The sequence below is a fragment of the Hetaerina americana genome, unplaced genomic scaffold (assembly GCF_022747635.1).
Source record: "Hetaerina americana unplaced genomic scaffold, ioHetAmer1.1.p SCAF_2, whole genome shotgun sequence".
NCBI classification, from domain to species: Eukaryota; Metazoa; Arthropoda; class Insecta; order Odonata; family Calopterygidae; genus Hetaerina; species Hetaerina americana.
The window spans coordinates 81,421,988-81,437,369 of NW_027286763.1; the positions used below are offsets into that span (position 1 = coordinate 81,421,988).

The following is a 15,382-nucleotide window of genomic DNA, read 5'->3' on the forward strand; positions in this document are numbered from 1 at the left end:
TGTCGCAATTGAAAAAATTGTGTTAATATCCACATTAAAATTACAACACTTCCTGAACACCCAAGTATGCCAGAGACAGCTTTAGTAGCTTATGCATGAAAATGCTACCGTTGGTTTAAGAAAATTAAAATTCGATTTCAATAATAATGTTTAGAGGTGCATAGGATAGGGAAAGCTGTGCATTGTAGACGACTGAAACAAAGCGCTAACACTTAAGTCTACAAGAGAACCCAAAGAGAAAAAGAAAAATCGCAACATCTTTGCTAGTTTGTGAGAGCATAAATACATACATGGTGCATTACATTTCCAAATAGCCTCACCACTCAGGAATCAAATCATGAATCACAACAAATGCACTTTCTAAATGCCCACAAATTTCAAACAGGTATTCAACTAAACAGAATCTACGGTCAATAGGTCGATATACTTACCAAATATCACACAAAATGATTTATGCACAGAAAACAAAATAAGTAATATTATACGTTTTGAAATTCGCATTTGTTTCCATTTTTCACTACCAACAAGAGAAGAAAGGCAGACTGAGACAAAAATATCCTCATTTTGAAAGCTGTGTCTATAGTTTGTTTACTGCTCCAAGTTTATTATGCCAAATACGAAAGTTTGTCTCATTACCAACATCTTAAATAATTTATTTTTAAAAATTATTACTATGACTCTAATAAGCTGGTAATGAATTATGAAACTTTTGATGATCTAAAATCAACTAGACTAACAATTTCACAAAATCAAATCCTTTACAGCAGCAATATTTTTACCCTCTACACAATTTTATAGCAAATATTTGATGCAGTGATTATCTTCACCACAGAAAATACCAGTCATTACAGTAAGGACAAACTAAGTCCAAGGGTTTGTGGAATGAGAAAGGTGAAAACAGACATCCTGAAACAGCTTACATCCCCTAGATACTCACAGTTTTATTTTAATACATCATCGAGAATAGCTTAGGTGAGAAATACAGCTAGATGATGAAAACATTCATCATAAAGGAACTGTAAGACAGCATCATTAGCCAGGAAACCATCAGGATTGAAGCAAATTCAGCAGTGTAAACTCTATTCAAGCATTGGAAGGAAGAAAACATTAGAGCACACATGAGTGGACAGGGAAAGGACCATCACCACACCATCACCATAAGTTAAAATTCTGTGTCCTGTAAAAAAATAGCACAGAAAGACATTGGTAAGCCTTGGTGCACGGGAAAAAAAATCACCACCAACACATTTCACATATAAAGCTCTAAAACACGTTATCACTAATGCAGAAAAATAGCCAACTATAAAAAAGTATCTTTCAAAAGAGAAAATACTTCAAAATGAGCCTAATAGACTATGCGTGGCAAACACAAACAAATGCAACCAATTTCGTGAAACCATTCCCATAGCATTAAGAGCTTTATAAACGGTACATATATGCATCCAGCAGTTTACACAACACTAATGCCAGCTGACAGGATACATTTCCATGTTCTATTTACCCTTACAGTATTTAGATATATAGGGCTGGCTGGTAATGCACAGAATGCAATCAAAATAATTCTTACGGGCATTTTAGGGAAAACAAGAGCTGTGTTATATCAGAGAAAATTCCAATACAGATAAAATAAGTATGCATCCTTAACCCTGAATAGATAATTTCACATCCCATTCAGATTCAAATAAGCTTGGCTTTCCATTACCACATATCAAACAAAAAAATTTGACCAATGTTTTTGGTGCAAGATAATGACTGGGCAAGCCAAACAGGAACTATTGACAATATGATTGTTTACTATGCCACGACTGAATTCAGGGAATTTTTTTGCGAGCATTTAACAAAGTATAATAAAAAAAAACAATTTGAAAATAGGGATGCTGACAGCAGTCTGTTTAACACAGTTACCGGCAATTACACAAACAGCATATATTGGTTGCATTTATTTGTAAAATCCTATTAAAATAAAAAAAAATAACATCTATGTGCCTTGAAGCTGCTATATTGGAGTACTTTCCACTGCTGATGCTGAGTACACAAAAACTCAGAGAAATCTAGCAAACCTACCTTCCCGAGAACAGGGCTTCTCAATTGGGGACACCAATTTGGTGGAAGGTTTGCGGTGAGCAGCTAACCAGCCAATGAGGGCAGAGGAAAGAAAGAGAGAGAGAGAGAGAAAGAAGAAAGAGTGACCATGCAACATGCTCCTTAGAAAGGTTACTCATTATGTAACAACGACGGCACAGTGTAGAACTTCTACAGGACGTTCTACATAGTTCTTGGACAAAACAACCACACTCTTAAACCCACAAGCCCTTAACACAACAGAAACAGAAGATGACTTAGAAAAAAATGGACAATTTTAAACATTTAACTTTTTACACATGATGCTGACTTTCAAAGAGCATGGATTACTTTAGGGAAAACTTCTATTGAAGCACAACCACAACTCTCTTGACCACTGCAGAAACTAGGAGTTTTTCCTTCCTTCTCTGCACATGCTTAAATATGTGCAAGGTACTATGATCACCAATTGGTCTAATAGCTCAACTGACACCTATAACCTCAAAAAATAAGTGCTGCATTTGAAGCTCACCAAATGAAGCAAGTAATCTCTTTCGGTAATTGGCCTTATGAGGCATCAGATCCCACTCAACATGACAATGGCAGTTAGAAGACGTCGTCTAGTTGTGATTAAAACTGACCCGTTTGGCTGAGGACCACGTTTTCCAAGTAACCTGATATTGATAGATAAACTTTAGGCGAATACCCTTACTGTTCTTTTTCTTGTGAGACAAGTTTTGGGTGATTACCATGTGCAGCACAAGGAAATGGTACCCTGAACTGAATGCATAACACTTCATATCTTGCTGCATGGCCTGAACTGTAGCCTCTCATATCAAAACCAAATTTGGATTTGATTTGCCTTAAGGGTCATAATTTATTAATTTTGGACCTATACTTTACACCCACTAAAACTTCTTTAATCCTTTAATTCCTCTGGATTCAATGATAAGGTACACCTATGTTATGTGACTTACTGCAAGGAACAACTACTGAAAATAATTCAAGCGAAAAAATAAATCAAAAGTCCCCCGTTGAACCCTAAAATTATAATAAGATATGGAACCTCACCACTAGTGACATCTCAATATCTCTGATACCTAACCAAAACACTGACTCTTATTAAAACCAGGAGAAATAAAATATTTAATAAGGCAGCATGAAAAGCATACAATTGACCTTAATGAACTGCTATCTATTCATCTTACAATTTGTTTGCCTGATATAAATAATTTTAGGAGGTTATTAGACTGCTAATACCAATATTCACTAAATTCTCAAGAAAAATTTTTAGGGTTTAAACAATGTTTTCACTATGGTTATGTGAGCTTAATTATCTAATGCTTTATATGTTTTATTCTTGAACTCAATACTTCACCTATACCATAGATTAGTGTTCCTTGGAATTAAAACAGTATGCTCTGGAAAGAAGGCTTAACAATGCCAATGGGCTTGAGTTACGTGAACTATCATTATTACTTTCAAGGTACACATTAAGATTGAGAATCGATTAATTCCCAATATGCATAACCACATCACTTATTTAAAAAGGTAAACCTTTTCCTTAATTGAAGGTAAGACTCCTACTTACCATTGGGCCAAAAAGAGTGGTAGTAAAAGGTCATAAAAGAAAAAGGTTAAGTAGTATATCAAAGGAAAATAGTAAAGTATAATGCACAAATACCAACACGAGGCAACTTTTAAAACTCCACCATTTTTAAAAACACTACTACGCTAAATTAGGTATGCAAGATGATATCTCTATATTAGGTATTGCTAAAACAATATGAAAATTTAAATACTGTCACATAGACTACGGTCCACACCAGGGTCCAACTGAGTATCCACCAAAGAGACACATGCAATGTTAGGAAAGCATGGATAAAAAACCAAATGTTCAATAAAATAATGTTGTACACTTAAAATTTACTATGTATGAAAGGAGAAGTTTAAAACATGGATGTAGTAACAATATCAAGTGTAAAACATACAGCAATGAGGACATAAATGCACTTGAACGTAATATTTGAATGACTTTATCCACTGCCTTGAAATTGACATGGAATCTATGTTGGTACAGATTTAAAGTGAATAGAAAAGTCAGTATTGGTGATGTGGTAACGCTAATGTATAGGTTGATGTACTGAACATTGCAATGGCTATCACCATTCCTATGAGAAAAGGGAAAATTCAAACCATTAAGAATAATGGACACAAGGTTGAATTTATTGAATACATTTTTAAATGCACATTGAAAAAATTACTATACAAAATGCACACAAATGAAAACAAGAGGAGAAAGTTATCCCATCAAAAATGTTGTCGTTATTTATTGGAGCCCATTTTAAGTAATTTTAAATTGCACTTGAAACTTTTAGAAGACTCCAGAATTCTAATGCCAGAAGATATTAGTAACTGTGTTTTTTCTTTTATCCAGCACAGAATAGTGATAATGAACATTTTTCAAAAGATTATTTTTAATAAATACCTAACAGAATTTAATCCAGAAGATGCATTACATAAACCCTGCCTCTGATCAAGGATTTGCAAAATATATCCAAATTAAATTCAATAATGTACTACTTCAACTCTGATAACAACAACTGATATTGGTACCACATCCATGAAGCTCTCTTTCCCCTAAAACACTCATACAACCTGCCTTGGTTTCAAGTATTTATTCTTTTGAAATTCCTGAAATTCTATTCAAGGAGTCATTCATTGAATATTTATACAATACTTGCAATTTTCATAGAAAAAATGCAAATCACACTAATTTTCCTAGAATTAATTTTCAATGGATTTTTTTGAGAAAGTGTCACACTCCACCTAGGGCTTGGGTGTTTGTAAATGTGATCATTGTTATCGTTGTTAATAGTTCGATGTAAAGGCCAGAATGCGCTGTTTTCGGACTTATACTGAATAAATAAATAAATGTATGCACTGTCATTAAATAAGATAATAGGCAAATATATGAATTTATTAAATATCTAAAGAATGGAGAATCTGCATGACAAATATATATTATTCAATCAGATTACTATATTTAACTTTTTATGTGAATGATTTGCCATACATAAAACTAGCAGGTACCTATGGTGATTCAACATAATTAATTTACTCGGTTACTTGTATTTTTAATTCAAATTTGGACTGACTTTCTCTAAAGGATCTATTTAATGAGAAATTTTTGAAATCAAAATAAAGTTGCTTTCACCTCGCCGCTTTATGGTATGGTGGCTTTAACAAATAAATTACATAATTACCTGATACTAAAGGCTACTCTTATAACAAGGAAGGGCCATGAGAAAAATTAGTGAACAATCAAACCCTCAAACTGTAAACATCAAGATACAGCATTATGTCAGTCAATTACATTCCTAATTTCCTATAGTTGATGCGATACTGTTTTATGTAATTTCTAATAGGAAACTGAAATAACAATGGACAAGAAATTACCAACTTAGGCTTATCAAGATAAAAATTTAAAGCTACTATCTACCTAACGAATTTAAATTACATACTATACTTAAGTCAAAAACATGGTATGTTTAGAAGTAAGTTTCCATTCCCTTACTTAAAATAAGAAAACAGTAAAGTTGCCAAGTAATAAGTAACAATTTACTTGCCCTCCTTATGAATCAAAAGTATGAATGGTAACTTTGACAACATACTTAAAAGATATAAATTTGAACATGGCAAGAAATAAATAGAGAAGAGATGAAAAAATTTTGATCAACATTTTGATAAAAATTCTCTTCCTGGCAATTCTTTTTGTGAATTTCACATCTACTCAGACTCAATCAACCCAATGATCGACATGCGTGACCAGGTCAACCAATGAAATTCTTCATCTTTCTTAAAATCACTCATGACATACTCACGTGGAGACTTAAGGAAGTTAGTTTAAAAAATAAACCTATTTAAGTAAATTCAAAAATTTCAAATCTAGCAAAACTAAAAATTGAAGAAAAAAACTTGGAGGGCACTAACGGTTGGGATACCTTGACATCTCTGATTTTAAAGCCAATCGAGTCAAAATTCTATTGAAATGAATCCTGCCAAAAAGATTCATCAACTGAAATTACAAAACTGCTTGCATGCCAGTAAACTTTCTTTAAAGCTGGATTCCTACGCCAAGGAAATTTGCTAGTTTATATAGAAGAGTGTGATGCATAAAAATGGATATTTCCAAGATGAATGATAGTCATTATTACCTAGAAGATATAAGTTCAAAAGATTACATATCTAGTGATTGTTCTAACTCTGTCCATAATGGACAAAATGCATTAACTACTTAGGCAGTTAAAACACACACTCATGAGTAATGATTTGCAAAACATTTTGAAAAATATAATGAACTATTACACTTTGAAGGTCAAAATCTTCCATTATATGTAGCTTTTAACCAAGAAAATTGTAGCAAAGTGAAGTAATTTGTGTAATTTTAGTCCAGTATATGGACTAACCACACCATACGTTTTTTATTTATGCCACTTACTGTACTCAGCTTAGTCCAAATAAATAAAATTGCTATTTAGTTAAAAAATTACACTTTAGATGCACATACTACCACATACTTTTAAATAAATAATGCAGTCTTCATTTAGGTAATGGATTGAAAAGGGATTGGGTAATGCAGGAATTTTTTGTGGTGTGGTTTCAGGTGGTTGGGTCTCTCATGTTAAGGAGGATGAGAATGTCAACACAATGATGTTGGAAATTATTTAGGCATGAGAACCAACTTGAAGCAAAGACAGTGTGTTGCAGAGGGTGACTTTCATGATAACTTGTTCATTTACAGTCAGATAATAAGGAATTGCGGGGGAAAAGAGGAAATACAATTGGTTATCTCACTAAACGGATCCTGAAGTATGTTGCATATATGACAGATATGTGCCGCCATTCCCTTTCTGGCAGGGAGAACAGCCACACGCTGCATATTCTCCTTTGACCAGCAATGGTCCTAGTATCTCCACGCCTATGAATTACCAGGGGAATCAAACTGAAGGAGAAGATCTGTGAAAGTCTACAGGTTTAAAGGAGATTATCTCCATAAGACCCTAAAAATTTACAAACAAAAAGAATAAAGATGCTAAACTACATATACTGACAGGGAGGATGAAACATGTTGAAGAAAAGCATGTAATCTTAATTATCAACAAGCAACTATTACAAGTTAACATTTAAAACATAAGATTAATTCATCATGAATATTAATTAATGGTAGTCAAATTGTTACAATGTAAAAGCTAAAGATTAATTTAAAGTCCCCAAGCATAAGCATTAGTACTTTTTCAATTGGTGTTCTTAAAGGCAATTCATACATTAATTTAAAATAACAGTAACGAGCACTTTAAAAATCCAATTATGACATGTACATGATAATTTAGCACACCACTCCACTCATCTTCTTAAATTGCCTACACATTTGAATTGATGTTTCAGAACATATTGCAGCCCAGCAGTGAACTGCAATTATGCTTATGGCAACACTGATCAGGATCCAAGAGATAGAGAAATTACTTCACTGTATCTCTTTGAAGGAATATGTCATGTGACATTACGATTTCATTTCCTCTGATTTATACCAAATTAACCACCTATTTACAATTCTTGGTCGAAAAACACTCATTTCTCCCAAAGGTATGAGAGCAAAAAAACTAACTTTACCGAAATGATGCCGGTGGTCAATACTTCAATGAAGCAGCTTCAAGAAATTATTATTAACATAAATTCAATTGCAACATGTTTCCTCAATTTCATACACTGATCAAGCATGTTACCTTCATGATGCTCAGCAGCAGCATCTTTCTCTCCATTAATATGCACCTGCTCTGCTTCTGGCGAGGCTGCACCATCGATTCTGCAAGTACGCAAGGGATAACATGAGTAATAATGATGACATTTATTGAATGCAGTCAACCAAGGCTGATTTGAAACACCAGCCCGGAGACTCAAATGTTTCATCCTACACTTTGACAACATTCCATTTGATAGGAATTACACAAAAATGATGTCCAGAATGGGTAAGCAGAGAATTATATTAAATAGGCAGGCACGCTAAGATTACACAAATGATAATGAAAAACTAGTTGTACAGCAAATTATTTTTGAACTACTCTTTACAAAAACAGTTATGGATGGTCTCAATAAGGTTCCTTTGAAAAAAAAATGAAAATATTACTAGCATGCAATGGAAGAGGCAACTGAGAACAAAAAGAGGAAAATGCCTCTAGTTACAAGAGTACCACCTTGAATTTGCACTCTAACATGAATGAAAAAAAATGTATCGTAAGTGGAGCTATAATTATTTATTAAAATATCATTAAGCACTGCTTGATATTTCTGATTTAAAATGACATCTTATATGCATGTCCCTTCCACTGTATTTGGTACACGAATTGAATACGAAGAAAATAATGGTGATACTGTGTTTTTTAACAAATATCTTGCTATTCAAATAGAATTATATTAGAATCAGAGAAAAAATAATGATATTTGCACAGCATAAATTACGAAAGGCTGCCTGAGCAGCTGAATTCTACTAGACCTCAAGAACTTGATCTGTGACATTAAATGCCCAAAACCCCAAATATTATGATTAATTTAGAACAAACCTATCACTTGGTTGCTCTTCGGGAGAGCTTACTGGTGGCGTTTGCTTGGCTGCAAGTTCTTCCTGTCGCTTTCTCTCCTCCTCCTCCTGTCTCCTCTTTAACTCTTTGAGCTCAAACTGGAAAAGAAGCAATTGTGGTCACTCTCTTGGGAGAAATCTGAATTTACAAACTAACTGCAAGTGCTTCAAAAAAACATGCCTCAATGCCAATGCCAAAAAATGCAGCATGCAACTGAAATCAACAAGGGATTAAAAAACAAGCCACTTCACGACATGCAGCTCATGCAGATTTGGCATGCTGGCAATAGAATTGAAAACTATGGTAAAATAATTTAAGCTCTATAAATGTGATACACATTTGATTTCATTTCAAAATTTGAAGTCTCTGCACTGAAGCCCTGGGTGACAATATATCCCCAAGCTGATGAAATTTCTACTGCAACAATAAAATTAATATCATTTCCTCATTCCCACTGAAAAAATCTTATACACTAAAGATTTCCAGGTAAACTCAAAATGCCATTGAGAAGAAAGTTACTCTGTTCAATTTAAGATTTTAATCTGTTTCAAATACTCCCTCATGCTCCCATTATTAAACTGTCAAAAATTACCGAGGCCCAACCAGGAAAATAGTCATTTAACCATGCAATCAATGAAGCTAGCTGAAGATGTGTACCTCATCAAGCCAAGGGGCTGCCCAAGCCGAAAAGCATTTGGTATCCACATTTCACAATACATACCTTCACACTATGGGCAAGAGAGAGATCCAAAGCACCCTTTCTACGAGACTTCTTTCCCTTTGCCGAAGCATCACTACCAGCATTACTACTCATAGAGCTACTACTACTACTACTACTACTAGTACTACTAGCACTACTGCTGCTACTTTTCCTGGAATTGCAAGGAACTTTTTTTGGGTTGGGAGAGATGCCAACAGTCACACCATGCCTTCCCTTGTAGAGCACTTTGGGCGATTCTAACCCAATGGGTTCACTCTCCCCATCCAAATGAGGCAATGTTGAACCGTTCGACGTTGCTCCACAACCATTACGTACTTGAGGGTATCCAGAGGAGGGGTGCGGGTGTAGCACAGGGATGGCAATGGACTTGGACGCAGGGTATTCAAAGGGCAGAGAGGGCAAGAGGGGATTTGGGCTGTTTGGAGTAGACTTCTTCCAGTCAGTGTCCCAAAGAAAAGAGCGCTTCTTCCCACTTTCCCCAATTGTGACCTTTTTGAATATTTGATCTCCTGCACGAAATATTCTGGTCCCCGTTGAAGTAAACAACTTCTTTGGCCTCCGTGGTTTTCTGGGCAAGACCGAACCGAATATCAAGTACCGGACAGTCTCTTCAATGGTCCACTGCCCACCGCTGCCGAGGCTGGGCGAGCCAACCTCCTTGGGCCCCCTTTCGTTTGAAGGGCACAGGACAAGGGGACCAGCTGACAGTCTTCTTATCACATCCTCCCCAAGGCAAACATTGGTGCATGACGCATGCAATGGCTCTACATCCAGGTTCCAGAAGTGATATTGGCCGTCACCTCCAGAAATCATAGCTCGTTGTTCATGCTAAAGATATCACAGATTTATCCTTTTCATGCATTCCACACAATTAAAAATAACAACCATGCACAGAACCACACCCAAAAAGCAACCAATAACACAATAGTACATAATAGATAGCTTAAAAATAAGAAAGGAAAAAAAAAGAATTTGAAGAAGGGAACTAAAATATATTTCAATTGCACCCTTCACCCTGTATATCTCAATTACAACAACTTTCAGGCAGAGGTAATGTACTTTCAACGACTGTTTTAATTCACACTAAATACCTGCATTTTCACTAAAAGCATATGTAGCTGCAGGCATACCTAAAAAGCATCAATTTGTGGATTGACTAGGCAATATTACTGCTATCTCCATAGTGAAAACATTATAGCCATAGCAACTATCTTGGCAGGCATTGCTAAATATGAGATATAGAGATTTAATAATGCATTTTATTTCATCTAACTGGAGGTTTCTACAGCTGGTGATGATTGGCAATTCAGATATAAGGGATTAAGTACAATTTGCAAGTTTAAACAGGAGCCCCAAATTATGTTACCACATTCCCTCGTAATGGGAAAAAGAATTTCATTAATGCTAAAATAAACTTGTTAAAAGTAAAATTGCCAAATGGGAGCACATCAAACTCCAACTTGAGACTAATATTATAGTTTATGGTCAATTCTGTCAACTTGGGGAAGAAAACCTGAATGGCAAAATAAACAATGGGTTTTCCTAATCATATTTTTTCTTGATATGTTAATTTCATTTGCTATTTGCCTTATCGTAATTGAATATGTCGTGGTCATAGCATTGACTATGGGAATCCTTCACCAAAATAGGTACTAATGAAACACCAAATATTAATAAACAATTAAAATAAATGAAAGAGAGAATAACTATATAGTAATCACTAAGCGATGTTAATACAACTAGAGACAACACAGCACTACAAAAATTATACAAATACCACATGCTCCAAAATAATTGGCTTTGATAGCAAAATTCTTTTGACTATGAATAGAATTAATAAGACTTCACAAAATAACTATTATTAACATGGTATTACATTGCCAAGGACTATTACTGCCAATGAATTTATCAAAATTGATGTAGAAAAATCAGTGTCAATGCATGGAAAAAATGAGCCAAGTTCACAGAATGAGGATGGAAGCCTCAAAATATAACAGATGCCCAATTTTATTTTTGCTAAAATTCACTTTTTTGCAAAAAAGATTACATCATTTTGATGGGTAGTATCTGTGAATAACTCTATCCAAGTCAAATGATTTACTATATTTCAATGCTTCCAGGAATTGTACTTGCAAAGCCACATAGTAAGATACTTTAGATTGTATTAATAACACCTAAATATACATACACACATGATTTATAGCAAATAAACATCTCACATAAACACATATTGAGTCATAAAAAATGGATATTAACTTATTAGTAAATGGAGTTTCATAAAGGCCTTTTAATTCTTGTATATTCTATGTGCATGTAATGGCAACGCGCTATGTAAGAGTGTGATCTAATTTGACTTAACCCTTAAAAAGGCAAGTGGGGAGTGTAATTGTTGGAGACTACAGGCATTCAATCTTTCTATTAAAAAAATGTAACTCACGGAGTAATTACAGAGAGCAATGTTAATTCACCCATTACTTCCTTACTTGAGTAGTATTGTGGCTCGATTTGTTTTCATACAAAGACACGTAACTCGGCAAAATGTTCGGAGTTACTGATTGATAAATAAAACTCCTCTTTCATAATTTTGAGGGAGACGAAAGAACAGCAAAATCACATAAAAATTTAAGGAAGTAAACACATTAAATAAAGTGGAACCTTCATAAGTCAGAAGATGCAAGTACATTAGATTGCAAATAAAACCACAGGAATATAAAAAGAAAATGTCTAGATGCGAATGGGAAATCTATTCATTATCGAATCGGGCAAATTCACCAAGATTTCTATGTTCCCATTGAATTACTTCTAATATTCGGCTTATTCACCCGTCTGAATCGTAGGTGAACATCTTGACAAGAAATGACAGCGAGTGCCATGTGCTATGTGATTGGAAGTTTCTCAAAATGCCTAGTTAAGGGTTAATGATAAACACAAACTCAACAGTTTAGTTATGAATGAGAAAGACCACAGAGAAAACATGAAAAATGAGTTAGTAGGCACTAAGAGAGAGATCAGTCAGAGAGAGAGAGAGTCACCGGTTCTTCGGAATATGGGTAATATCGCTCTCCATAGTACAGAGAGTGTTGCTGCTCGTCAGTCAGCCCAAGTCTCTTCCCTTGCTCTCGTAATTCCAGCTTCACGGCAAAATGTGAGGAAATACAAAGTTGTATGTAGTCCTAGCATCATCCATTAGAAGAGCTATCAAGTTTGTTTCACAGTGTCAATCAAAGTAACATTCGTTACAATGGTGCACTCTTCATGTTTAAGCATTTTGAACCAGATAACAATATGTACTCAATTATTGGTGCAAGTGACTGGGATAAAATTAAGCACAACTTACTGCATTTGACTCATGAAACAAAACTGCTACTAAAGAAAACAATAACCACAGGGGTATTAACAGTTTTTTAGCTTCTAAATTAATGCTTCCAGATGAGAGGTAATTAGGGTGGTAGTCACACATATTATATTGGTCTAGCATCATTCAGCACACAACTTAAAACCTTAATTAATAAGGAAAATTTAAGATACAACTGTAATGCAAGAGGAAAGTGATTTGATATTTTTTTTAGGGCTTTACTCATTCTAAATACATGACAAGAGAAAAAGTCCCAAGCATCTTCATGAGAAAACTAGAATTTGGTAACATATCCTAAGTCTAAATGCCTTCTATGAACACCTAAGCTTATGAACTCATTTATAACAATCAATTTCATCAGTTTTATGCCAAATTGTCTTTCTATTTAACCTTAAAGAATCTAGTGTTTGTACATCATAATGAATGTATTATTGAAACCAAATTTACACAGTATCGCAGACTAAGTAATGATGTTTAAATTCTGCAAGAATTTTGTTAAAAATTAACGTGAATAATTATCACATTCAAATTAAGTTCTAAGAACACTGAAGATATTGCCATAATTCTGTGTGAACAGCTGCTTGGGGAGTAATACTTATGCATGGGCATTCTCTTCTTCTACTTCATTGGAGCAATAATCAGGAAACGGCATGCATGTTACCACATGCCAAGATTTTATTTAATTTCACTGCCTAGATTTGATTCAATTATACTAAAACATTTAAACACAAATGATGACCACACAATTAACTGTTATTCAAGAGGGTCATTTTAAAGCTGCAGAGGAATTTTGGTGCGGGTTCTGCCAATTGGCAGTGAACATTCACAATTTCAGTTTCCTCCCACAAGGATTTTCAGTATCACCTAATAAAAATATTTTCAATACTTTAAACTATATTTTAAACTTTTTGAAATGCTAATCCTTTGTATCACGCCTAGTAGTAGGACCACTTCTCAAAAACATATTTATCCCTGATTCAAGCCAAATAAAAGGACCCACATCCAGGTGAGTTGGCAATATATCCATCTTATTGAAAATTCATTTTAAAGTTAATTCAATCCACGAACAATACCTTTGAGTTGCTAGTTTCATTTAATGCTTTTAAGTTGCCCTATTTGTAATAAAAACATGGATAGCAAAAAAAGCGGTTTTTTCAACAAATTCCTAGAATAAACCATATCTTTCTATCACAGCCATTTTGGTTTCACTTAGCATCTTACATATTTCCTACCTAATGGGGAGAAATCACTACAATATGTAAAGGCATTTTAGATGGCAAAGGAACATCCCATGAAGTATCAGAACAAAACAGACTGAAAAACTAACCTAATCGCTCATTGACACTACACATCTTTTAGATAAAAAACCTCTGCACTCATTAATTGCTAACAATTATCTTGGCTGTTTTTACTACTCCCAGTACTGCAGCCATGACTGATTTTAAGTTGTAACTGTATAATGCTAAACCATTTCTTACATGCAACAATTAGTAGGAACTTATGACACTTGCTTTTCAGTTGGGAAGCAATCCAACTCTATATCACCAATAATGTGGAATAGTATCAACGGTTGTAAAAAAAATCAACATGGTGCCAGAGAAGACTAATTGTTAGGTGTTTATTGTCCCCCATGGTATGGTAATGTATTTTTTTAAATAAATATAATATAAGCGAGTGCTGTTCATTTTTAAACAGTGATTACACAAAACTTACCCTGCAGTGAATTTGCTCTCATTAAAGTGCACTCACTACTTAACTTATAATTGTTTAAATGGTAAATTGGGATATGGTATTATATTTTTATAATACCATATCCCCAGCTATATCTCACTAAGCAGTCACAATTGCAAATGACTACTCATGAGATCTACTTCCAAAATAAAATATGCAGTAAGCCTTACATAACTTTTAAGGGACAATGCATAATCTACCCTTAAGTATGCATGTTACGAATAAGATGGAAGGCAATTGGTGCAAATTGCATGTCCTATAATGCAAACTATGTGATCCACAGAAAAGCCCATCTTATTGACTTTCTAAGTTCAAAACATACCGTTGTTAACCTCTCCAAGGCTCCAAATCTCTCCTCTTGAGCAGCAGCTGATTTTTCAAAGGCCTCATGCTTTTTGATAAGATTTTCAACTTCGTCAATAGTATGCTGTAAGCAAGAGAAAAAAAATGGTGAGTGAAAGAATGCTTTTTAAAGAAAATTACTTTGCTTTTATAATATTATTTCAACTTATGTGTAGAAAGAATAACATATGATGCATTTTTTTCAAATATCATAAAAGTTAATGATATCAAATGCATCTTGATATTAAAACCGTACAAACTTAACAGTACAGCTTTCTCAAGATTCCAAAATTAAATTATTTTCTCAAGTAATGGAACAGTTCAGCCTCAGTTAACTCAATATTTAGAATACCTACCCCTAATTCTTGGCTCATTAGGTATGGTTCTTGGGCTATTAACCATGCTTCCGCAACTGCAGCATCTCTGGCAAATTGATACACCTCCAAAACTGCAAGAGAAGTAAATAATTAAGTGTTGTTCATCATGCTAACTAATGAAATCAATACAAATGCCACTGCAGTATTAATTTCAAAA

General features: G+C 34.3%; 1 protein-coding gene across 9 annotated transcripts in view; it reads right to left on the reverse strand.

Annotated features, from left to right (window-relative positions):
• Positions 1-15,382, reverse strand: part of beta-Spec (spectrin beta chain) — a 237,795-nt gene that overhangs the window by 22,304 nt on the left and 200,109 nt on the right. For 5 of the 9 annotated variants that reach the window (XM_071585459.1, XM_071585453.1, XM_071585455.1 and 2 more), the window contains 5 exons: positions 15,205-15,296; positions 14,829-14,933; positions 12,453-12,551; positions 8,682-8,797; positions 7,848-7,927 (listed from right to left, as the gene is read on the reverse strand). In XM_071585459.1, coding sequence (XP_071441560.1) covers positions 7,848-7,927; positions 8,682-8,797; positions 12,453-12,551; positions 14,829-14,933; positions 15,205-15,296 — 492 coding nt within the window. Of the gene's footprint in view, positions 1-2,064; positions 2,128-7,847; positions 7,928-8,681; positions 8,798-12,452; positions 12,552-14,828; positions 14,934-15,204; positions 15,297-15,382 lie in introns of all 9 variants that reach the window. The other 4 variants (XM_071585458.1, XM_071585456.1, XM_071585462.1 and 1 more) reach the window with 2 other exon arrangements.